The sequence below is a fragment of the Toxotes jaculatrix genome, chromosome 7 (genome assembly GCF_017976425.1).
Source record: "Toxotes jaculatrix isolate fToxJac2 chromosome 7, fToxJac2.pri, whole genome shotgun sequence".
Lineage (NCBI taxonomy): Eukaryota > Metazoa > Chordata > Actinopteri > Toxotidae > Toxotes > Toxotes jaculatrix.
In genome coordinates, this window is record NC_054400.1 from 22,272,053 (window position 1) to 22,299,276 (window position 27,224).

Below are 27,224 nucleotides of genomic sequence, written 5' to 3' on the forward strand. Positions count from 1 at the left end.
AGATACTTATACAGGTCATTTCGCCACAAAAGACAAAACACCCCTCCCACTCTACCACACTTGGTTTCTTCCCCTATAAACCCCCCTATTTAACCAAATGGACCGCTCCAGCTCAGGTTTGGCTGTTCCTGGTCTGACAGAGGAAGAAGTGCAACAAAGGAGACAGGTCAACAAAATTTAAATTCAATAAATCAAACACACGATCACAGTGTGACTTCTCTCCTTCACCCCCTCCTCCAAATGTTCATACCACACACATCACCACCAGCACTTCACACCAGGATCAACATTCTGATAAAATCTACCTGAGAAAGAGCACATGTAAGGCACATGTGTAGCACATGTGCCTTACTTTAGTGCACGGGGTCTCCCTGTGACAGTAGCATAAAACAATTTAATTATTTTGATTCTTCTTGAGAAGAGCTCTTGAGAATTTTTTCCTCCTTTTTACTTACTTTTATCTTTCTGGTTGGCCCAATGTGCATTTTTTACTGTGAAGTTTTTGAACAAGACTCTAATTTTGTCAAATAAAATGGAGTTAGGAATTGCTCCAGACTACCACAACTCATTGTTGTATACCGGGTTGAATTGAATTAACATATTTAACATAATGTAGAATAAAACAATTTAATTTAAAGCACAATAACAAATTATGTAACCACAATATATGAATTACATAATGAATTTAAGTAAATTAAACATGGGTTTAGTTAGAATTACTAAGGAAATACAAAAAAGTAACAAATACTCAGAATTTTCGTGCCGAAAGTGCTTATATAATTTTATAATGTCTAGATTTAGATGAGTGTATGGCGTGCAACCACTTTCAACATTAAAAGTGAGTAAATTCAATGAAACATTTTTTTCAGTGCACTTTCCCAAAATGTCCCCACACCAAAAGGTCTGTAACTCAAACTGGTCCTCACAAAGATACAATCACAAGCACACAAACACATATACACACACGTTTTGCTGAAATGTGCATGCATATGAAAATAAACACATGTTCTGTGTAGACAAAATTGGAAGGTCAAGGTTACGTCACTGCAGTTGCATGTGCACTACAGTCACAGCGGAAACAAATTGAGGGAAACAAGCAAGATCCTGGTCATTTAAGACATACACAGACGTTCATGGTTGCAAGACATTAAATGGACAGACTGGACTGATGATGACACACACACACAGCTGTCTTATCACCAGACATAGACAGTGTTCCCAGGCAAAGCTTTCTCATCAGTTTCCCCTCTCTGCTGGAATCTACAGGCAACTGCTGAACTTGCTCTGAACATCTGTTAATAATGAATTCTGCTTGGAAATATACTCTTTTTTTGGGAGGAGGTGGCATAAAGCGAAACTAACAAATGTATTCAATTTCAGTGAGATGTTGTGTAGTATTTGGACTTGGGGCTAGCCTCTGTGGTGCATCATAAAGCCTTCCACCACCAAAGTAATTGTGCTCTCAGCGGGCACCTTAGACAATAACAAGAATCTGTGATTGTGCGTATGGGCGGGTTGGGAGGGGAGGGAGGGGGGCAGATGGAATAATCGTAGCGTTAGGTCTTTGTACTGTACACAAAATAACTCTGCGCCACAGGACAGCTGGGGTAATAATGTGCCATGCCACTGTGTTTGTAATTACACCGGAGAAGGGATATGGCCCGATTGGCTACTTTGTCAAAGTTGCCCCCCACCCATGTCCTCCATACTGCAGACACACACAGTGGTTACAACCCTTCCCCAGCTGGCACTTCCTACCTGCACGTAGTGGGTTCTCATGTAATGATGTTTGTGCCAAATTTCTAGACGACATGCGGGCATCAGCGGCATATGAGAGCTGTGTGTGACTGCTATTCAGCCGCTTATTATTTTGTTATGAACAGCAGTGTGTTGTTTTGGACAGTGTTCTGAGGTCTTCACTAACGTCCTTCACTGACAATCATCTCATTCTGCATAGATGAGGAGGCTTTATTAATGAAAGTAGCTGTTTATTATTTTGCAGTCCATCTCTAAAGACCCTTGAAAGCAATTAAGCTAAACTGATGTGTATGAAAATAGACTGATTAGACACAAGGCTTCTCTCTTTCACTTGGTGCACCTCTCTCATCTGTTTGGAGTGAGACTCCACTGTTTCCTCACTCTGCCTTTGCTCTGCTGCCAGTGTGAAGGTCAAGTGGGTTGAATTCTGAATTTTGAATATCTATTGACTAGTGTCTCCAGAGACTTGGGCTGCATGTCTGAATGAGAAAGTGAGTAGGAAAGAGAGGGGGCAAAGGGAGATCAGGGACTGAGGGAGGGCGTGACCCAAGATGGAGAAATACTTACGTTCATGGGAATGTTCCAGGCCATGTAGACATGGGATTTGTATTCATCCATCCACACCTCAGCGGCCCGCAGGGCATTGCGCTTAGCGTAGTAATCTATGTCATTGTTGTAGGGCTTCTTGGTGCGCTCGATGTGGGCCACTCTGGCACACGGCAGAACTTCCATACTCCCTCCACACTGCCACACCTAGACAGCAGAAAGAAAGCAATTCAATCAAACATGGATTTGCACAGGGATTTCTTTACAGAGCTCTTTTTAAATACAGACAAACATGAGGGGAACGCTGGAAGATGCCAGATTTCCACTGTCTGGGGGCAGTGCAAATTAAACTCTTTCACAGCTATTGTTTACCAGAAGTGTGGGCTCCAGTCAGATTCTGATAACTTAACATCACAACATCACAACTGACTGAAAATCAACCCTCCCCAGGTTCAAAGATGAAAAATTATGCCATTGAAAAGTTGCCTTTTTACTGCTCTGTGCTTCTGAAATGAAGTCAAGTCTTACACTCAATTCACTTAAGGAGAAACATAACTGAATATCAGGGAACAACATAATTCTGGTTTATTACAACTCGGCTCTTACTCTCATAGTTTTTGCCAGTATTGCTGTCTAAAACCAAATAATGCAGAACTACGGGAGTTTAAGGAGGAAAATACACACATATTCATGTCTTTCCACTACTGGAAGCAAATTTAAATACTGCCATGGACATGTGTCTTCATAATGCATATTAACAGTTCCACCATAGTCATGGCTGGACTGCATGGACACACAGAAAGCTACTACTATATATTACTCCTCACAAAAGAGCCAGGCCAAATACACAAAACACAGTGCACCCAATAAACAGAAATTGCAGCAGGGTGCAGCATCCACATTGACCACTACACAGGTAAAGACCAAAGAAAATCATTTACTCTTACACAATTATATCTCACCAACTTCTCCTTTTAGCTAGACAGTTTTTCCCACGGTAGTTTTTCTACCATGGCACATATGTGCTTGATGCTGCAATTAGGTGTTACTGTCCATTGCAGGTCCATTTCTGCTGAAGCAAGTTAAAGAGTGTGTGATAAATTGCTCTGTGAGCCTGTGACCCATAAATACAAAGGTCCTTGGAGAGTCACCTGTGACAAACCATGTGCGCTGTGCATATGGAATGATGTATAAAGCCAGGCAGTGAATGTATGTTATCTTGAAAAGCATCAGTCACAGGAGAAAGTATTGATTGATTGTCGGCTGAGGGATGTTGTGAGACTGAACCGACATGTTCAAGGTAAGAAAAAAGTGGCAGACAGTCACATGGCAGCAGTCGTTTCTCCGATTGCAGCAAAAGACTTGAATTTTAAAACTCTTAGTGAATTACCATCCTCCATTGATATATAGTGTGGGAATCAGGAAATCTATGCCATGCTGTGGGAAAGTGGCCCAGCAGTTAGACACTTGTGCAACGCCATCAGAATGCCACAGCATATGGTAATGTCCTTCCAGACGTACAAACTGCAGAGCCTCCACCACCCACAGTCTCTTAATGATGATCGCCACAATGCGTAACAGATGTTCTGATCCATTAACTTCTCTCTGAACTCAAAATGGTACCCCCTGCATGGTGTTAAAAGAGAAGGCTGCTGCAAAACTATTTTCTCAATTAAGTCCAGAGCAAGGGTGAAGCCTGCTTGGAGCTCACCATGTTTATTTAATGCCATGGAAGTAAATACAACTTCTGGTTTAGGGCTCATTCACAGGAAGCATTTTTGGAATAGTTTTCCTCCAATGGTTTGTTCTCCTGGTCAAGCTAGAGCATTAAAGTTATTGTAGCAAATATTGACCTCAGTTGTGGGCCTTGTCATCTTCCTCCTGTGTACGAGTGTGATGAGTAAGTACGTTAAACCAGTGCTTCTCAATTATTTTCTGTTACGCCCCCCCCCAGGAAGAAGAAAACATTTCACGCCAAGCGCTACATGCGCTTCGTCATATTTCCTCGTCTTAGCTTTCGAGTGACTTTCGTTTGCCACATTATTTCTGTCTCCGGTGCGATGCCGTGGTCACACGCGCCCCACTATTTGAGAAGGACTGCGTTAAACCAACTACAGAACATGACGCCTTAATGCAAATGCTCAGAAGATGATTAAAAATTTAGTAGTTTGAGGAATCTGGTGCTCTCTGGTATTGTTAAGAAACTAATATGAATTCCTAGTAAAGACTTGCTTGAGGCACAAAAATCTTAAGTACTAGTAAGGTGGGCACAAAAGTAACAGCCAATATTTAAGTCTTTAGAAATTGATAAGTAATTGAGCCTCAGTGGGTTCATCAGGATCTTCTAATTAAAGCCTATGACTGACGTTACTCTATGTTTTGGTTACTGTCAACAAATCCCAAGAAAAGACCAAAACAAATACAGCCAAACGCAGTTCCTAAAACAACTGGGCGCTGAGGTTTTTAGCAAATGTTACTCAGACAGAAGTAAGCAGTGTCTATGTTGGGGACTATTTTCAGCTGTGGATTAATACACATTTGGTGCTCTGTTGAGTATTTCCAGCAGCAGGACGGTGTTTGGGACTGCCTAAAAATAAACTACAGTGCCCATGCTGATAGCAATGAGGGAACATCACCCAGGGAAACAGTTACTCACTGATGTGTTTTTAATTGTTTTTGGACAGTAATGCAGCTCAATAGCACAAAGGAAGAAGATCATAGACTTGGGTACACAAACAATACTTCTTAGTAAAATCAATTAATTTGGTGGTTTTGGGATTTGTTGACAGTAGGAAAAATATTGAATGCCATCTTCTTTTAAGAAAGTGGTGAATATGTCATTTCACAAATATCTAGGAAGAAATCATTACATAATGTTTCATTAATATAGTATCTGAAAGAGTCTTTTCAAGTAACTTTTCATGATTTACTATACAGTCTTTTGTTCAGAGGCATTTTTCAGGCACTACTCAATAAAGAGTGGTAATTTCAAGCTGTTCCTTACTTGCTTCTTGGTAGCTACTCAGTGTTTTGTGTACCTTATTATAAAGTGTCATATTATAACTAGGCCAAGATAGTTACACAGTAATATTAAAAACATCATTTGGCTTCAGTTTGGTTTTGTTGGATGCAGTGTTCAGGCAAGCTGAGCTTTTGTTAATATAGCAAAAAGCTAAATCCAAATCACCAGAGTAAGCTGTATCAACTTGTGCTCCTGTGGGCAGGCAAGATGTTTGAGTCAGTAAGCCTTGAGCCATATGGCCAAGTGTTCAGTGTTCATGGAAATGAGACACTATCAAACACATCACACAAGTCCCATTTATGATAATTTGCGTGTTTCTCTAATGCTCAAGGGTGTATGAAAGCTTTTGTTTAATAGTACGTTAATAAAGGCATTTGAGACATCCGTCCTCTGTTATTCTCTCTTAGCCTGAAACCCTTTAATGTCTCAGCTGTGTCAGTGGTGGAGTAAGTCGCTGGGGCTTGACACCTCCATTGACTGCCTGACCCTTCATCTTCACTGCTGATGATCCACAGTGACCCTGGCCTAAAAAAATCCATTAGTACTTTGGAGTAGGCTTTACTTGCTTTGCTGCTGCCCATGACAAGTGCTGCTTTTCCACAATAGCCTTCATGGCTGGTGCATTTATGTGGGTGTAAGTGCAATACCAATTTAATGGTGAGTCCTTAGTCCGTGCAGATTCCACCCATCACCTTTTATAACATAGTAAGCTCTGTGTAGTGCTGTCTTTCTTTCGTTTCTTTATCCAGGTTTCCTGTTTAAAATCAATAGTGTGTGTGTGCGTGTGAATATCTATGTGTGTTAAGTGCTTGTGGATATGTGCATGGAGCACTCATGGATAATTGAAAATGTGTATATGTGTAATTGCAGTTAGCAGTTTGCCTGGCACTAAAAGCAAATTGAAGATCAATATTTTCTCAACCACTATTTCCAGGAGGTCAGAAACCGAACAGCTAACTAAGCCTGGGAAACAGGCTGTCGTTTCTTTACCTCACATTAGGCTGCGTGTGGTGTTGCTGAACAGAAGCAGTACCACATGAAACCTAAGGGAAAGACTTATTATTTCTCATGTATATCCATGTATTGTTAAAAATACACAATGAGGTCATAAGGTAGTTTGATCAAGTGTTGATTTCTTTTTTTTTTTTTTCAAATGGCAGTAGCGACAGACTCTGCACATTGAAAGTGTACAGTGCTGCCACTATATCATCTACACAGCTGATAATAGTTGCTGTAATCATCTCAATAAGCATAATTTCATTTTAATTAAATATCACAACATGGCGTGCTATAAATTGCATGCTAAGTAAACTATTAAAAGGTGGTTTCCGATGAAGATACATTGAAGAAACATTGTTATATTATCTACCAGTTACTGTAGGTGTTTGCTGAGATCTAGATACCTTTGGGGCAGAAAAAGAAGAGGGAAGGACTATTCCACAAGTGTTTTAATCCTGAGAAAACATAGTATGGCTGATTGAACTGAGGTCCTGTAGCTGCTTACAGTGCATACATCCTAAGCTGTGTCCACCTCTGGGAGTAGGGCAGAATCCATAGGACTATAAAGCAGTTTACCTTGTTTGTCAGTATCACTCAGTATAATTAATGTGACTGATTATGTGTGTTGCTGCAATGTGCAAAGATGCGTGATGATGACAAAAATCTGAAATGCTAAGATCACATAACATCAGACATGGATGAACAGGAAACCATATTGCTGCTACAGCTTCAAGGACCTAACATGTATAGATTGCTTGAAACAAAGACATCACATCCAAGCAAGTACAAGGTCAAATGTAGCAGTGTCCCTGTGTGCTGACAGTATTTTACCTTCAATCTAGATAGTGTCTTTCAGAGGGGAATCATAAAGAACAACATCAGTGCACTGCATTGTTTGCCCTAGTTGAAATGTGGATGCAAGCATGGTGACAGCATGATCACCACGTAACTGAAAAGTAATTTCCAGCTTCCATCAACAGGCTCCATCACCAACCATTAACATATTTTTAGATCTGGTGGCTAGAACATTCACAACTACTTGATCCAACAGTTTTTCCATAAGGAGCAATGAATAAGAAAAAACTCAAAGGGCTGTACTGGTGTGGGGGTGAAGCTTGACTCATCAGTGAGACAGTAAATGCAATTCAGAAATCCAGTTTGTATAATATAAAGGGTCATCAGGAGCTAGAACACTGCACAGAAGTTTATGATAGTGTGACAAAGGACTAACAAAAATAGAAAAAACTAAATAAATAAAAAAAAGTAAACTTCTTTGCAGACAATGCATTTTTTTCCTTTCTAGAGCTGCTGAGTCAGGACCCCTGCTAAGCCAAGAAATAAATTGAAATGAATTATAAAGATTGAGTGATTTTGATTTTGAGCTTAAGATTCAACTTCATTACATCAGGCAGCATTCATCTCATCAGATTTTCATCTTACAGTCTGATTTTCAGCTGCCCTTCCTCTCTGGGTCCAGACCTTAAAGGCCTATGATTCATTTGCCATACAAATAGTGTATACCTGTACATAGGTGGCTGTTTTAGGCTTGGTGACCTTTCTGTACACACTTCAGTGGACTGAGCCACCCTTCCACAATGTGTTTTATAGTTTCCCTGCACATTTGTAATGTGTAATGAAGGAGAAAGACAGTTTCGATGCAACATCTGGTTACATAGTAACCTTCACTCTCAGAGGTAAGAGACTATCTGGTGATGTGAAAAGCTAATTACAAGCCACTAACTATACAACAGGGAGCAAGACTGGGGAAGCTGGGGATAATTTCATTCCGTAATTTAACCTGTTACAAGACATCTGCAGGGAGTCAACTCTGTCTCTGAGGATCATTGATGCTGATGTGACCTTTTTCAACACGTGAGAGAATCACTGATCTGATTATTTGGACGAGAAACAGGTGGTGCTCGGCAGACTGCTGGCTCAAATAGCTCTATCCTGCAGTCTGCATCTTCATAACCACAGCTTCAGTCAGACCATTAGCAAAACAAATCCGACCAAATGTCAGATTTTTTCCCCTTGACATAAACATAATAACAATGATTGTGCTCTTGTGCTCACACTGGAAAATGTATTGATACCAGGCTGAATGCATCTCTACTAATGACAAGGTCCCGCTTTAGTTTATTTGTGTTATTGCAAATCATAGAAGCACAGGTGAAATCAATTCCACAAACTAGACTGATCTTTTCCAGATTATGCCAAATGATTATTTGCTGCTATGTAGTTACTGATAAGATCACTTCATTATTTTGACAAATTAGCATTTAACTAAAGCTAAATAAAAAAAAATAGAAAGAAAAATAGAAAGAAAGAGAGACAGAAAGAAAGAAAGAAAAAGAAAAGAAAAATCAATAAAACACAATCGTAAACTAACCCCTAACCTTAAGCCTTTAAATATTATAATGGAAATATAATAAAAATTAAATGCCAAATAAGATTGTTTTATCTTGTACCTCTTATGACATCCCACACAGAGGTACTCAGGACTGCATTTTTGTAAAGTCCATTTGGCACTGACCCTTCATAAAATTGAAGCCTGCATCATTAAGAGGAAGCACTTAACACAGAGCACTTTGATGTAGTGGTAATGTAATTGCTAATTTAATTTAATTATCTCTGTACATGCAGTTAGTTAATTACAGCTGGACCATTTTCGTGATAAGCTCTATGGACCTACAGAAAACATCAGCCATAAAAAGCATAAAAGCTATTAACAGCCATAAACAGGTTTGCATCAACAACATTACACAATACAATCAATAAACTGGGAAAATGCAGCATCTAGAGGCTTATGACAGGCCTTTAGATGGGCTCTGGATTAAAGATTTTTCTCTAGTTTCATGGAGAAAAATGTTCACGTGTAGATGAAACCCTGGATAATATTTAAAAGAACAATAATAAGGCATCATCAGTGTGTCCTGTTTGTAATTACTTTTTAGGTGCCTGAAACATTATTTAACCAGCCAAAAATTGCTAACTAAACAGTGCTCCACAATACTGTTATAGCTCCCTGTTGCTGACTAACTTCAGTCTCAACTGACTCTCAGTAAAGAGAATCTGCATGGCTGGACATTCAGAGAAGAAAATGGAAGTGTGACTGGGCATATGTAGATGATAATGGTCAATTACTCTAAATGAAACTAGTGATGTCTTTTGAAAATGCTGCAAGGAATTCTGGGCCTTTGACCAGACATATCAATTGGTCTCTAGTGAATCAAAGCACATGCATAGTGTCAGAATTATGTGACTGCATAAAGGATGACAAAACAAAGACCTTGGAGGAGGTTTCAGATGCTATCTGACCTTCTAAAATGCGCTGCGGTTTTCAATTCCACCAGAGCAACCTCTACTAAAACTTCAAGGGTGATAGTGCCAATTAGATTTTTTCTCCATCATTGGTCAAAATAGGGCAGAGGAGAAGGAGCCAGTGAGCAACTGAGAACACAAATAGGTTGATGAAAGGGTGTGCTAAGGTCATGCAGACTTCATAACATGCATCATCTTGTTCGACGGCTGGTATATTTGCTAGATGGAGGAAAATTACCATGCAGCAACAAATAGAAGCCCCGGATTTGCCTAAATGAGTGTAGCAGTAGCCCGGGTTAAACCAGAGTTTATATCCACTTTTGTCAGCTTTTCTGTGTGCATGACTAAAACAGCTTGGCCACAAACAGATAGGTGTGAAGATATGTGGGAATCTAAATTTGAACATAAATGAAAGAAAGATTATCTGGAGCTATTTTACTGTGCAGTGAAGGACTAAATGATTCAGGAGGTGTATCGATCACAGTATTCTGCCACTGTCAGCTACACAAACATATATAAAAAAACTATGTCCCAATTTTTCTGTTTCTTCTTCTGCTGTGACATTTTTCTCCTGATTTCATATTTTAGTTTAGAGACAATCCCATGTTTTGTTGTGCTCTTACTATGTCATTATGAGCCTGTTCACTTTTTTTTTACCAGGATAGCATTATGTCCCGTACACGCTATGCACGTTTCGGCATATGTACACAAGCATATGCAGTATTTGACATCTGCCATACTACTTTAAAAATCAATGCTTTAACTAATGGTTTCTTCATATGGATAATTACACTTATCATTCAACATGGTACAGGAGACACATGAAACACCATGTCAAATTTCTACTTGTCCTACATCATCCTTTAAACATAAATAAATGTTTAAATATTTTTTTTTTAAATGAATTGAACTTTACTAATTCTGGTCAAAAACTTTGAGAGCTATTCACAATTTAACAAAAGAACAAGGCTCTTATTTTAGGTGTCATATCACAAAATGAAATGCTGTAGCCTCTCTAGTTCACTGGGAGGCATTAACTGACTGCCAATCAACCTGCTTGCTCAAAATTTCTTCACAAAGCATCATAAAAATGCATTAAATTTCTCCTGTCATTTGTTCCTCTCCATATGGAGCAGAAGATAATTACTACTGTGATTACTGCACTGTTGGAGGAACACTGGGAATTAACTTTATATAACTAACTCTTTACTTTCAAACAGCTACTTTTACTTAGTATTCCTTTAACTTTAACTCTATTTAGCCTGTTTCTCTCTATTAAAAAAACAGTATACATAATTTCAGTATAAGCACATAAACCTAAGTATCTATACTCAATAACAGACTTCAGTAACAGCAATAACAGACTTGGTTTACAGACAGGTAACATTTCAAGACCGGATTAGATCATTATCCTGCAGTGTGACTGCTGCGTTCAGAATTGATTATGGACATGCATTCATCTAATAATAAGCAGGTCTCAGTCTTGGTACTTGAGAACCACAGACAAGCAGGTTTTTGGTCCTACAAGCTGCTAATATTTAAATTAGTAAAGATTAGACATCAATCTATGACTGCATATTGATAAGCTCAATGTTTAGTGGAACTGAAAGGAAACAGATATTGCTAGCTAGCAAGTGTACCTCCATTACATTACCTTATATTAGGTGCCTTCTCTACCAATGAAAGATGATAAAACATTAAATCTACATTTATCACCTTTTCTGCCACTTGTGGGCAGTGTAACAAGACATAAACACAACACTGACATCATATCATCTCATAAAGTGAAAATGGTGAACGTGTCAGCAAACAGCTGGCACATTAGCATTCATTTGATATAATGACTCTGTTCCACCAGATGAACGAAGGTCCAAAATTCACTGTCCTTTCAGCTCTGATTCAACCAGCTCCTGGGTGAAATATCTGACTCTTTAGCTGTTACATGCTCAACTGTGTTCATTCACTAATTTTGCTGCTTGGTCTGGTTACTCTGGTTGGTTACTCTGCTAAATGTTTGCTGCTCAGTGGGTTTATCAGAGATTTTTGGCTAAAAACAGCTTCCAGTTGCATCTGAAAACAACACTGTGAGTGAGACCGAACCAAAACATTAAAGTTGAGCTGAAAGATGCTAAACTGCTTGGTAGAGCTGAGACATTTCTTTGTGGATTTGTCACCATGAGTAATCCCTTTCACTTAACATGCAGAATTTGATCCATTCTCAGTATAAAAATATTGATTATCGCAGCTTTAAATTTAGTTACAAAAACAGATTTACAAGTTCTTAATCCATCCAGTGTTAGCACCAGGCTCCATTGGCATTAGCCTCTAAACAAGAACACTATATGTATTCTGAGTAAAGTCGAGCTGATTCACATGCATACCTGTGTCACAGGACTTCACACTGAAATTTTCACAATTAACTTGGAAGAAAGCCATCTACAGACTCGCTGTATCCACTTGAGATAATGAGTTGTGTGAGCTCGGTTGTGTCTGGGGACTTGTGCATGTGCATATTTTTAATTGAAATGCTCTCCACTCTGCAATCTCCATACCCAAGGGATGTCTTTTTGCAGGATAATATCCCAAAAAGTCTAACCAGTTTCAAAGAAATGCCAGGAAATGCTGATTAAGGGTGCAGGCTAACCAGACTGCATATTTATATCTTCTCTGTTTTAAGGCTATAAAGAGAAAGACATTAAGACATTACAACAAACATCAAGTGATTTTACAGGGTACAGTGGACACAGTCTGAGTTCCCTGTGATGTGTTGCACCATCCTGTGCTGACAAAGCTGTAATTAAACACAAAGAAGGCAGCATATATTAAAACAAGCATGGCGCTACCCTTTTTCTTTATTTAGAATCAGCTCTGGTGTCACTATCTATGCAATGTTTATTCACACCAACACTAATTTCCAGATCTGAAAGCTGTGAATATCACATGGTAGCAAGTCATTTTTCAAAAGCTGTCGGGTAAGTGAGAAGACTATCAACAGAAAAAGACAGAGGCAACATCATGATGTGAAGGACAAACACTCACTCACTACTCTACACTACACGCTTTTACTGTTTTGACATTGATCATTTTTTCTCATGAATTATAACCTTAAAAAGATCTCAGGCACTCTCATGTGATAAAGAAAAGTGCTTCCATTAACACTGGTATTTGAAGAGTTAAATCTGCAGTAAGTAATTTATGACTTATCAACCTCCATCAGCAAAGGAAGAAATGCAGTATTGACAGGTTTCTGGCACAGCATTCAGCCCTGTCAAAGGCTGATATAATCCACTCCCCAACCCCTCTAAGTTCCACTAATGAACATGTTTTACATTGTTTGTCCAGGAAGTTACTTTGCTTATTTACTAAATGGTACAGAACACCCCTGAGTCGTATCACTCTTCTCATCTAGCTCTAAGCAAGAAAGTGAATAAGCATAATTCCCAAGATGTTGAAGTATTTCTTTACGATTTGTGGGTTTCCATCCACTTTTGCTCTTGATGACTTTCTGTGGACATCTGCATTTAAAAACATCTTTCCCAGTTGGTTGATATCTCACACTGGACAGAAACATCTCGATGTTTGCTTCCTCCCCTCCATTGCTCTCTTGTGTGATCTTGAGCGATGATTCAAAGAGTTGGGAACTGAAGGCCCCCTCCTCCATTGACAGGATTGATATGAGCCGCTCCCCATGGCCCATCACTTCATTTCATGCCTTCTTTTCCAGCCTCTCCTCCTCATGCATCCATAAAATGGAGGATGTTGATGGAGAGATAGATAGAGGCAGAGGCCCTTTTAAGTGTGCCTGTCAAAAGCTAATTCCATCCAGCCACTGCCCTTCGTCTTTGATATGCCTGCCGATTTGCTGGTGTGGCCAAATCAGTGCGTGCTAGTACTCTTCAAATACTTGAGGCCATGTCAGATCATTTCAAGTTTCTCAGAGTCTGAGACATCAGGCAGAGGAAATTACGTGAACAGATTTAACTAATGCTCAGATAATGGATGGGATGAGCCATCTATGCTTGTTAAGTGTAGCTGTATTTCCTGGTGATGATACTGTCCACAGAGAGAGCCTTTGATGCTTCTCCATAAAATTCAATCGTCTTGAATAGCAGAAGGATGTGAAATGCACAATTCATCTGAAATGCTCTTAATTACCTTGTCAAAATGTGCTCAAATTAAGGTGGGAGTATCTGCAGTCACTCTTGAAACAGGTTTTTAATGAAGTTTATGATTCACATGGATAATAGGCAAGCTGACAAGGTCTGTCTAATTACTTATCCCTCTGGCCCTGAACACCAAAGCGGCAACTCTCTGAGGTATACGGATGCTCTGGAAGTCATGTCATCTTTCAAAAGCCATTTCAGGCTGAGAAGCATGGCACACGTCATTGTTAAACGGTATATATAAAGTATGCTTTCAAAACACACAATCTGTTGAGGTGTAAATTATGGATATAGCCTGGATCAGCAGGACCTGAGGTAACAACAAGACAATATAAGTCTTGAATTATATATGCATAGAACGCGTCCATGCATAATTGCAAAGCATGAACATGTTTTATAATGTCAACTGATTGAATGCAAACCCTACGGTAAATTCCACAACAACACAAAGCATATGCAGAGCTGCTCCACTTCGCCATATGTCAGCACTAAGTCCATCAACAGCTGCAGTAATTCCTCTGAAACAATATCTGCTCTGAGTCTTGTACACAGTTACAGCTGCATCTATTCTCACTTGTCTGTCCTCTCTGAGATGGATGCAGGCTGGAATATACAGTAATAAACCATGGAGTAAGTAAACCTGAGTCCATTAAGCAGTAACGGATTGATTCAGCCACTAAATAATGCAGGCATTGAAAAAGACAAATGCCCAATCAATATCCAATGCTATTGTTACCTTTACGCAGCCTTTATTGATGGGGAACAGATGGTTCCTCCCATGTTGTAGCTCGACAGTGTTGTGAGAGGATGAATCAGTCGTGTACCAGGGACCGGTTGAGCAAACAGAGCAGGTATATATATGTAGTTAAGGCTGCCTAAGGAAAGCCTAATAACAAGCACAGTTTAGATAAAATTAAAACTGAGAGAGCCATGATTCTCAAAAAGTCAACTCCCAAAACTAGTCTAGAACAACACAATCTTAAGTTTAAGTTTCAACACAATCTTAAAGAATATCAAAATCACATGAGCCCAGATTCAAGCGCTGTCAGAGCCCTGTATGAGATGACATTTCCAGAGTGGTTATATATGCAGAAGTCAAGAAATGAGTGTATGTTGTGCTGTTGCTGTATATGGTGCCTGGTTCTTAGGCTGCTACAGCATTCCTCATGATGGCATTTATCCAATAATTATCCACATTAATCTGTTTCTGTTTTGTTAAAGTGTAATATCAGAGTTCCTCAGAGGCCTAAGATTTGTTCTCATCCTCGAAATGACTCAGTTTGTTGGAAAGGACTCACATATGGTGAGCGCCCACTGTCATTTGCTGCTTGATGGACATGAGCATGCTGGTGATTTTGAGGCTGCCAAATGGCTGGTGTCCACAGATGGCTGGGGCTTAATGCCGCCTCATAACGATGTTCCTGCCCTTTTCAAGGTGACTGCTTTCACTGTGGAGGGCTGCGGGGCAGGAGGAGGTGTCCAAAGCAAGCACTGCTGAGGTTCATTTGGGTGTCGTGATTGGTTGTATGTCCAAAAACTTCCTGAGGTATAAACTGAATGTTCCTGTATACTGAACACATTAGACAGCCCTTCCCCCAAAACAGATGCACAAACACACTTCCGCTCCCAACAGAGAGTTCTTGGTGTGATATGTTGTGAAGGGACAGAGAGAGGAACTGCTGTTCCCAAAGGAACTGGGCTTATCAGCAAGTAACTCGCTCTAGGCCCAAGATAACTCATTGTAGCCTACAGATGACATTAACATAAACTTAGTCCTGTTTAAGACACAGTGTCAGGCCCTGCATTACTGTCAAGTTACTGCATTTCTTCACAAAACTGACAGCTAACAAAAGCGCCTAGTGGAGCAACCTCATGATTCTAACAACCTTGTGCTCACCATTTGTGAATAGACAGACTGTATGAAGATGATTTTAAAGGTGCGGAAGGCACCAAAGTGTAACAAGACGAGGATTATTAATTCTTTTGTTAAGAGATATTTGTCTTTGAAAAGAAAAAACAATATTTATTCTAGGATGTGTTACTTTGCATTCCCCGCCTGTTTCATGTGAGTCACTGTCATAACCCACAGATCAGACCAAAATAACTAAACACAACCTAGAATCAAAGTTAATGTATCCAAAAACTACAGACTGCATTTTTCAAGAGTTCACTTTTTTTTTCAACTTTCATTAAACTTGAAAACACATTGCTGTTTCGGCACATCAGTCCTTTTCACAATCCTAAAATAACACATTTAATTCTATTCTAATAGCATTCCTGTCTAAGGAACTGAAATATTCAAAATAAATATTCAGGTTACAGTACAATGTCCTGTCTCATAAGTCAAATACACTGTATAGTATTGATATGATGATAGCACAATATACTGTAATTGTATATTTAACAAACCAACACATCTGCAGTGTGGTAGCTCCTGTTGAATACATTTGTATTTACAAACCCAGGTGGCTTGTGGGGTTAATCAACTGTGTTAAAGTGTCCGGGTTTCATATTTGTATCAGAGGGGCAGATGTTCCCAGAATAAACTAAAAGCAACATCTGACTTTCTCTACCAACTGCTTTGAAGCAGCATCTGTTATTATGCCACCTGAAATAATGCTTACTGACTCATCGTTCATAGGTTTATTTTTTATTTTTTCATGACGCATGAAGTTAGCATCTATATAAAATAGGTGGACTGTGATGTGAGAGTAGTGGGTGGCATAACATACAGCATACTGTAAGGCTCCTGGGTTTATTGTCTGCTTGACTGGTAACTGATGCTTCTCAGTTTATCTTTTAGGTAAAGGTTGTCATGCATAAATGTTCTTTGTTACCATTTTTCCAACGGATTTGGAGGGTTTGGGGCATGTAGTTAGCTGTGGGCTAAGACTTGAGTCCCTTTTATTTAGCCTTACATTTGGGCACACTGACACCATTAAAGTAACCAAAATGAGTTATGAGCAATTCCCGTTTGCAATGGATGATACTGAAGAAAAATTAAAAACATTATGATTTAGGGGAGGCATGTCTAACAGTTTGGAAACCTCGAACCTCGAACCTCAATAGACAAGCAAAGCAAAGGTTTGTCCAAAAAGTCGCTAGATTTGTTGCTTGGTGCTTTTTTGAAGAACAGTTGTTAAAGGGGTCTGAAAACTTAGTAAGACTAATGACAAAGGTGCTAAGGTGGCAACACTGCCTGTGAAGGCTCCCTGCTGATGTAAACTGTTCATTCATTTTGAAAGATAAACAGCCAATAGGTCTGTCAGTGACAGACATTGGCATACATAGAGCTGATCCCACAGTTGTGGTCCAGCCAAAAACTGATGAACATTCAAATCTAAACTCAACATGATGAATATACTGAAGTGTTGTACTGTAAACTGTCATCACACTGTAATAACTCTGCTTGGGATGCAAAGGGGACCAAGCAAAGTGTAATTATGTCCCACTCGTGTCTAGCTGCTGGTACTGCCAGAGTTTAATTAGCTCCATTCTCCTCACTACAGAGAGATTATGACCAGATGCCTCGAGGCCCAGCCCAGGTGGTTACTGAGACGGGACTTCAAAGACAAAAAAACATAGAATAATTTTTTGGTTCATTACTTCTAAAAGGAGTTCCCGGTGAGTTTAATAAATGTCACTGAGACAAGTCGGCCACCCCATGACATTACACTTGAGTTTCTCTGACTGACTGATTGGATTGTTATGACAACGAGACAGTTTTCATTAAGCAGCTTAGATGGTTTCCTGATGGCAAAGTGAGGCCATGTGCTCACTGCGTGGGTAAACCCATGTAGACTCAGATTAGCCTTTTTGTGGCATTGTGTTTTGGCAGGCAGAAAGTTTTATTTACCGAATCAGTGCACATCACAGAAAGTTGTGCCAAACTGAAGTACGTTAAATTTGGATTAAAGGGAAAAGACAGGAATGAATGTAATGATTTTATTGGGGGTTGTCAATTGGAAGTTATTGTCTTTTTTGGCTGTATTGTGTTAGACAAACACGTCGAGGCCCGTTTTAAAAATAAGCTGCTGCACTGTGGCAAACTCCGGCCCCAGAATGGAAACATTACAACCTGGAATAGTGTAACAAACTCACCCGAGCACTGCGTGACATACTTTAGGTTGCTGTAAGCAGTGTGGGTGGTGACTGGCTGATACATGTTCTCCCTCCAGCGCTTACTGCAGATGAGACCATTCAACACTACAAACCTACACTCCCTGCACAGTTTGGTTGATAGTTAGACGACTTACAGAGCGTGTCAGAATTAATAACTGTTTTGCTTTTTGATCTGAATACTTGTCCAATTAATCTTGTCCAATTAATTTCTTATTCCTGCTGCTGTCATGATGCAACATACAAATGAGTTGATAGATTTCTATGTACTGGAAAAATAATACACATGTAATATCAACACAATTATCATACTGAGTAAAGTGCAACACTCCGTTATTTAAGAAGATAACACATTTATGTTGCCCTCAAGTTAATAATGTGAAAGAATAATATTTTAATGTTTTAGTTTGAACATTCTGGCAATTTTTAAATTTGGACAGTTAGGGAAATCATTTACTTTGTTACTGATTTGGGACTCAGCTGACTGTCATCCCTTTACCTTAATCTACAGTTAATTTTAGTTAACTTTGCAAAACTTTTAAGAGTAATTAAAATATGTACAGTATATACAACAAGGCCTCACTGCATATCAAGTTTCAGTGGAACTAGCAGGAGCAGGAGCAGCAGGAATGACCCATGATAGATTTGATGTAGTATTATATTTGTGGACAGAGTCATCACACTATACTACCCATGCCCACAGGAATGAAAGGCAATGTACTAGTCCTCTGAGATGCTATATCAGCAAAGACTCAGCAAAGCAGGAGGGGTGGGAGACACATTACAAGATAAACTCATATTGACACTTCTGGCAGAATTCATCATTTCTGTCCCCAACCATTTTTCTCTGTTTGCGAAGGGAGCCTTGTGGTAAGCAGGATGTTCTTGTTCAGATATGCCATTTACAATGATTTACAAAGGTGAAGATGTCAAATTACTATGTGGCTCGTAGATGTGGCAAATGGAGATACAATAACTAAGACTACATCGAGTTGGTTATATTTTATTTTGCAATTATTTTGAAGTTTACACTCTATTCAGATGTCAAACTAAGAATCCATGTTCCACTATGCCTGTAGGTGATGTATCTACCCTGCACTACATCATGCCGGGAGCATCTTTTACATATCCATTGCCTTTGTTTATCCCCTCTCTGTTCATCTCTTTTCATTTACAGGTCCAACCCTGTAAATTATTTCACACCTGAACAAACAGAAAACTGCAGTGAGATCTATGATTTATTTTCCCTTCCCTTGGTTTTATTCTGTTCTCTTCCTCTCGGAAACAACACCACATGCAGTGCTATGTACCGTATAATCAGCCCTGCACATTCTAGTCTTCTTTCTGTGTATAAAAGAGGCCAGCTCTTTGGATTCTGGCAGCCTTTTTACTCAGTGAAAGCTATAGAAGCCACAACTCTCAGTAAATTATAAATACGCCATAACCTTTCTGTATGAACCGTGCCTTTCATCAGCCCCCTGTAGTCAGATGGTACAGGGCAGGCTCAGCTATTGTGAGCTGCCCTGGCTAATTGTTAAACATGTTCTTGTCAGTCAAGCCGATCCCAAATGGCAACTCCTCAGCCAGCGCTACAATGAGCCGCAGTAGCCTTAGAGGAGTAATTGCCGTCCACTCGCCAGAAGCCCATCTCCATTCCATTAGCGGCTGTGCAATATGAATGGTTGAAGCTGGTTGTTGACTGCAGACCTATTCAAGCTTGTACATGTGCTGAATGGCCCCTTTTCTGTGGCATGTGTTTCATTTCCACACAGACAGGGCAAACAGGAGGAGAGGTAATTGCATTTGTGATGGCATTGTGTTCGCAGACATAGAGGCAGATTCTCTGCACTTCATGAATCAAAACGAAACAGTAAATATTCACAAGAGACAGAGTCAACGAGGAACATGTGTGAGTGAGAGCCAAAAGACGTTCACTGCTTCGCTATATCGCACAGTTCAATAGAGTTGTTCTAACTTTACTTAGCTGCTGTAGCTGAATTGATCTCCCCCACGAACCTCGTCTAACTCAGCTGCATGGTTTGTTAGGTACATATAAGCAGCTCTACTGAATGAGAAAACACTGTGTAACCTTGGTGGAGGCCCTTGGCAGCTGGCACATAATACATAATGCTGAGTTATCACTCTATGATAATAGCAAAACAACCATCAGATAAAGACACAAGGTGCTAGATGATTGTGTCATTATTGTCGATTGCAAAGAAAAAAAATACAAAAACATGATACTGGGAAAAAGCCACTCCATGTGGAATAATGAGAGGCATTGAAATGTACAATCAACAACACTATAAATGTCTCTGGCTTCAAGAGGCACCGCAGCAATGTGTAAACGAAGATCCGTTCTCCGGCCTTCATTCAAGTGCTTTTTCAAAGGCGGCCGACACTTCAGAAGTGTCGCTGACGCCATCTCAAGATTTCAAAATGGATGTGGGGACGACGTTAAATGAAGGAGTGGGATCTTTCAAGCATTTCTCATTCCAATAAGCTCAAGGAGTGCGTTTAGATTCAGAATGGTTCCACTCGGCTGGAGAGAAACATTTTCTGAATTTAAACGCTAACCAATTCTTCAGCAAGCCCCTTCGCTCACATGAAGCGTTAAATTCAACTCAAAGCAGCAGCAAAAGAGATTTACATTTTCCGTATACAGGCTTTAGAGCCTTTGGGTTGGCTGAAGATTTTGCATTAAGGGGATTTTTTTTTCTTCCCTACTCCCATCTAAGAAACTTTGCAAAGTTTAATCATGGCTTCTGTTGACGCCCCTGGGTTTTGTATCTTAAGCTGTGTCCCACCAGCTGGGAAACATAAGAAAATTTCATCATAAGCTGTTCCAAAGTCTGACTATAGGTTTCACAAATCATTCAGACCAGGACTGTTCATCTAAATAGTACCCCCTCAAATATGGAATTTGTAATTACGGCTTTTTGTGTGGCCACCCCGGCGTACAGCTGCACACAGAACCCTCCAGCTTTGAAGGATTGCCTCATTAAAAACCAACTTTTCTTACAGCACTTCTCTAAGCAATTTCATCTTCTGCTTAACACAGTGAGTTTTAATTCAGTTTAAGACAGACAAAAGTCTACATTTCAAGTTATCAAAGTCCCCTTCTAATTTGAATTCATTTTAACAGCTGAATTGGAACTACTCTGCAGTCCTTACCCGCATGCCCAGCTCGATGTTCTCGCCTCCGTAGACCTCCATGCCAGGATCCAGCAGACCAATCTCGCCAAAGTATTCCCGATCTACCACAAAGGAGCAGCCAATCATAGCCGGAGTTCTGGATGAGCAGAGACAGAAAGCAGCTTTTGAATATTATTATTCACCCACTAAACATTTACACACCCACAGAGAATTCCAAAACATTCAGTGCAATCAAGGCATCTCAGGTTTTGTAAAGTTTTCTGAATCAGCTTGGATCAAGCACTAGCTGCAGTGTTTTCATGGTACATTGTTACAGGACAGTCTTCCCACTAATCAGTTCAGTCAGCTTAATGCAAATACCCAGATAAGATACACTTTTGGTTTTGCTTTTTTGACTTAAAGCTTGTAAGGGTATATTAATGCACTGTGAAGTTAGATTTTAATAGAGTAAACTCAAGGATTTTTTAACCACTTATCAAGACTGAAAAGCTCATTTACTGGAGATAAAATGTAATTCTGAGTTTGCTGCAAGTGTGATTAATGCATATGTGCAACACAGAGAGACTTGTCTGTTTCAGTTGCTTTAGAATGGACTGCACACTCTTACACAAGGTTAACATGTAGTCGATATGTTGAAGAGACTGAGGAAAACACTGTGCTGCAGTTATCAACTTCTCAGTATCTTTTATGCTTGAGAGCTAAGTGAAATGTTTGAAAGTACACTGCAGACTGGAGCCTCTGCTGACAGAGAGGAGTTTGGTGACAGCTCTCACATGACTGAGTCCAACATGGATCAAACTCGTCACACGCAGCTCTGCTGTCTGAAAGTGGTACAGTCCATTACAGATATGGAGCAGCATTAATATTCATTTACAGTCAATATACTGTAAGACCAACATTCACTATCCCTTTAGCTCTGGTTTGGTCTCAACCAAGTTCTGAGAGAAAAATGACTCTTTAGCTGCTAAATGCTGCACTACGTTCATTAGATAATCACTAACTTTAAACGTCTGCTGTTTGGTTCTGAGCAGGTCATATGCATCAGTGTTTGAAAAGTGGTGAGAATGAAACATGAAACCAAAACAATTCGCTAAAAGATGTTAAAATGCTCTGTAACACTAAGGGGAACTGCAGGGGTGGAGTTCATCATTGTGAGCTACACCAGTTGTATAAGCTCAGTTTTGATATTCACAAGACATAAAAATATTATAAAGGATAAAAGAAAACTGCCATAACACAGAATGGTATTTTAACAGTAAATGTCAGATTTCCTTGTATTTAATGCAAATGTTTTGGCAGAGGAACCTAAAAATACTTTTAAAACTATCAACTTTAAAACTACCCAAGCCCAGCTGATAGAGCCAGAGCTAGAGAGTGTTTTTCACAAAAGCCAGTGCTTACTTTCCACCTTTACTAAAAGAAATGGTCCCACTTTAGCTGCTGTCCCCCCAGGGCTGCTTTCAGTACTATTATCTGTCAGGTCCTAAGTGCTCTGGGACAAAGCCCCACAAAAAGCATTGCATTCATACAGAGCTCTGAGCTCTGTTATTTTTTTTTTCTCTAAAGTGACCAATGAGTGGCTTTATTCTTCTTTCTAGAATGACACCTGGGGTAACTTCACCATATACTTTTACACACACACACACACAGGGAGAGAGAGAGAGAGAGAGAGAGAGAGAGAGAGAGAGAGAGAGAGAGAGAGAGAGAGAGAGGGAGCCAGAGAGAGAGAGAGAAGAGGCAAATGTGTATCTGCCACTTCAGTTTGAGAGACATGGCAGTAGGAAGTACTATTAAGTGGGTGCTGCATTATGATTCATTGACTTTGTATTAAAAGAGTGCACTGAGCCGTACAGGCTGTGAGCCAAAGAGAAAGGTGCTTTTAGGTTTAGAACCCATATAAAAAATTGTCTGGACTATCACCATGGAGTGTTATTTTGAAAATCCTGGATCAGTAGCAAAATAAAACTGATCCAGAAATGGATGTAAACCGGCCTGAACCATTATATTTCCAGGGAAAGCTTTCCCATCGCTTGTCATAAATCTTTATGTCTTGACATTTATAGTGTGCGCCATGTGAGTAATGTCAAAATGACGTAAGTCGCTCAGAACAGGGACATTTTACAGAAACAACAGTGTTAAAGTATGAGTGATTTTTTTGTAAGCGTGTGCCAGCTTTTTGCATCATGGTGATGAGTTCTAATTTAAAGTTATAGTTTAACACGAGTAGCACTCTCTCATCTGACATCCAGCAATTTGTAGTCTTTGCTATCACTAGCTAATTATTCTAAATACCTTTGTTCCACATTGAAAAGTAGCTTAAATTATCCACACCTGCTGACTTATATACTCATATTGCCTGATGTAGCCTCATACAGTCTTGTTTAAATAATAAACTGGTGTCAGGGAGACTTTCAAGTGCCATTATTTGCACTGGCTGTGCAGATAAAAAGACAGACACAGCACACACTCAGCCCCATTCACCTCATCCTTTCTCCTCTCTTGACAGGTGACCTACCTTGCTTGTCTGCAAACTTTGTGCAGCTCACTTTGAGTGTTTTAGAAAAAAAGGCTTCCTGGCAATGTAAACGTTGTTTCTGTGTATAAGTACAGACTCAGCAACTCAAGTCAGATGCATGTGATGATGAAGCCAAAACCTCTGACGGGCTACATTCAATATGTCTCAACACAAGATAAAGCATAATACTGTTAAAGTAACAGCCTCACATTTGTAATAGTAACAGTTAGAGGTTTAGTGGGTTATGTTTTGCTAATGTTTGCTGGGAAGAGTTGAGAAGAAAAGAGTAAATTACTGCAAAGTTTGGTGCCGCTCTTAGTTGTCTGGTGTGCGATGTGATCAAACGAGCAGTATTAAGGCATGAAAAAGTAATTCCCCTCCCAGAGCCAATTAACTGAAGCAAATTAAATGAATAATTAGAGCCAGCTGTTCCTCCAAAAATGCACAAAATAGTGAATCTGAATACTATACAGGTCCGCTTTTGGCTTCAAGAATCAATCAGCAATGGTTTTGCAATTTTGCAGTGATATTCAACAATTACACAGAGGGAAATCATAGTCATAGAGGAAACAGAGATACCAATACTTCCACTGACATGAACAAGAACTTTCAATAGAATCTGATGTAATGCAGCCACAGTTTCTACTCTATGTGAGCCTGCTACCAGTAGTGTGTGAAATACGACGCAGTCTCCAGCCGTTTTTTGTAAGATTTTGTAACTGGGAATGAAACACCGAGCAATTGCTCTCTCTCTCTCTCTCTCTCTCTCTCTCTCTCTCTCTCTCTCTCTCTCTCTCTCTGTCGCTATTTCTCACCTGCACTGTTGTTCTTGGCTTTTTGTACTTACATGCACACAGCACACAGACTCACTTCTCTGAGGTTTGCCAAACAGCAACTTCAGAGAAAATGTGCAAGCAAAACGCAACACAAACAACAAGAGGAAATTACAACAGTTTGTCACAAAATAACTGCAGGGCCGGATCAGATATCACAGATTGATGGTGGAAATCTTCCAGTGGATTTCTCATTTGATGTCAGCAGGTTTAGTTATTTTTAGTGTACAGATGGTCAGCCTGCAGGCTCATCCGCCCCTCGCACCCTTTAACTTTGTCCCCCAGATCATTTGCTTGCAGTATGCAGTATGAACATCTGATACATGTATGCAATTTGGCAAGATTAAGACTTTCATTTAAGATTGCTTATTTTTCTCCTAGATGAAGAGACTGCCGTTGAAACTGTTTTCTTTTTTTTTTTCAGCTGGACATCTGGTTTTCATTTAAAACTGTATGACAGTCCAGATGCTTCAAGTAAGGCATGAGAGGAAAATACAGACACATTGATGAAATTTTCAGTAATTTTATAAGTAGTTTCATGACTGATATACAGTGTAATGAAACTACTTCGCTGCACTTGAATAATGCATGTCTTCTATTTTTTTTTTTCATTTTGTCACATGTGGATATTATGCCTCAAAACATTAGTTCTTGATTCCAAAGTCTGTATGTGTATTTTAATCTTTTATGTATCATCCATTGTAATTTAAAGTGTAACAGAGCCTATAGTCCAGTTAGATGTCTCTTAGACAGTAATTTGCTGGTTTATACTGAACCTCAGTTAAAGGAAAGTCTGTCCTTATTTTTTTATCTCCCCGCTGCGTGTTCATGTACTGTACTCAAATGCATTCCCACCTGTGTGATCTTCTTCAAGTATCTACTCACGCAAGATGCTTAGATTGAAGTGTCTTCCTAAAGCACACCCCAACAATAACTGAACAGAGTACTACACCAAGAAGAATTTCGGTTATTCATGTCTGATGCTCAGACCTTCTTTGTCTAAAGGTGATTTAACCTGCCACAATCTGCCACAGCAGTCTCAAGAAATCATAGAGTTTTCGATGCAAGCTATTCATATCAACAATTTCCACATTAGAAATGTGATTTCAGCTTTCAAATTCACTTGGTGGCCATTTCCAATACCTTCCTATTCTGTCCTTTCAATCTCTAAAATCCTCTGTACTCTCAGAATGTGGGAGCTTTGTGCCTTCTTGTACCCTTTTACTCTCTTTGTTGTTGAATATGTCCAAACAGCCAGAAAAGGCTTTAACTCTGAGCTCTGAATGGCCACAGAGCTGCTGTTGTTGATGGGCAGAAACCTTGAGAAAATAAGGGGGAGAATGATTTCCAATAGAAATCCGCACAGCCGACACACTTCAGCCGGCCCTTGAGGCGATCTGTCCATTTGTAGCAGAGCGTCAACAGGGAAACACTAAACAGCTCTGCAGCGTCTGAGGCTGTTCTCTTATCTTTCTCCTATCTCAAGCCCAGCGGTTGATGCTCAGTAATGCGTGATTTTCATGGAGCTGTGATAAGACATCCAATATTCAGGCTCGATGTATAAACTGTCACCGCATTATTTGTTTGTATGTATCAAATGAACGTGTTATTGCCTTGTCTGTGCTGAAGCGAGAGAGGTAATGAAACTCTGGTTTGAAATTCAGTTTTTGTTGCCTAGGTCATAACACAACAGTATGTGTGAATGTTTAAACTTATAGTAGTTTGGGATATTAGACAACATTTTGGCAGTAAGCATCAGCATGCTTCATGTTTGCAGCTTTGGTAGAAACGCAGAAGCCGAGGCTTTAAGTGATACAAATCGACAAATCTACCTTATTCTGATTGCAGCAACTGTTCAATTTGCCAATGGGGTGAGAATCAACTGACAGAGTTACTATCTATTTCAAAGAATCAGCCCTGAAATCCTGCAGACCTTTGAACAGCCACCAGCCTCAGATCCTCAGGCAGACTCATGCCCTTCCAATGTCTAATCTTAATACTGAAGTTGATCAGGCTTTTGGCTCTAGAACAACCTGGCAGAGGAGCTACAGTAGCTGCTTTACTTATGTGACTGCTTTTACTTTTTATTTTTCCTATGACTGTTTGTGCTCTCTGTGCTCGTCCTTGATCTTGCGGTATGTGTTTTGCACTTGTCTTAATTAATCTCAATGTGATGCTGGTTTTTTGATTGTTAAAGAGTGTTTCAAAGTCTGATTAAGAGGGTTACTCAAGTGCAGTTCACACAAGGCTCTTATTGAGGCATGCATGCACTGAATAAACATATAAACATTTTAGGGACCTTTTTGCTGATACTGAGATGCAGCTCTTTCCTCATTTAACTGCTTCTCTTCATAAAGGCAGGGCAGATCAACTTTACTTTAAATGGATGAGTTGTGTTTAGGACACATTTCAGCAGTTTGTGCTCCACTGAAGTGTCCTTGAACAAAACAAACAAAGCAGATGAAGGCTGATGGTCCTTGCTTTTGCTGTCCCTGACCTCTGATTCCTTTGAGAAGGACTGACAATGTGTAGCAATATTTTTGTTATTATCTGTGCTTCCTGAAAACATGGCTTCAGGGTCCTGACAAACCAAGATGACTATGGGCTTCTGGTCACCTTCTGTAGCCAAGTAAATAATTTTAGGATGGAATATTATTTCTTTTTCTATTAAAAACACTGTGGTATGAAACCTTTCATATTCCAGGATGGTTTATCATCAGGTTTAAGTCAGAGATTTTTTTTTAAACATTTGAATTGCAGTGGCAATGCACCAAGCACACAGCAGCATTTGT

General features: G+C 39.7%; 1 protein-coding gene across 1 annotated transcript in view; it reads right to left on the minus strand.

Moving 5' to 3' along the window:
• Nucleotides 1-27,224, minus strand: part of galnt9 (polypeptide N-acetylgalactosaminyltransferase 9) — an 81,195-nt gene that overhangs the window by 10,322 nt on the left and 43,649 nt on the right. The window contains exons 6-7 of the mRNA XM_041042496.1: nt 21,103-21,220; nt 2,326-2,511 (exon numbers count right to left, since the gene is read on the minus strand). Of these exons, the coding sequence (XP_040898430.1) occupies nt 2,326-2,511; nt 21,103-21,220 (304 nt within the window). The remainder of the gene's footprint in view (nt 1-2,325; nt 2,512-21,102; nt 21,221-27,224) is intronic.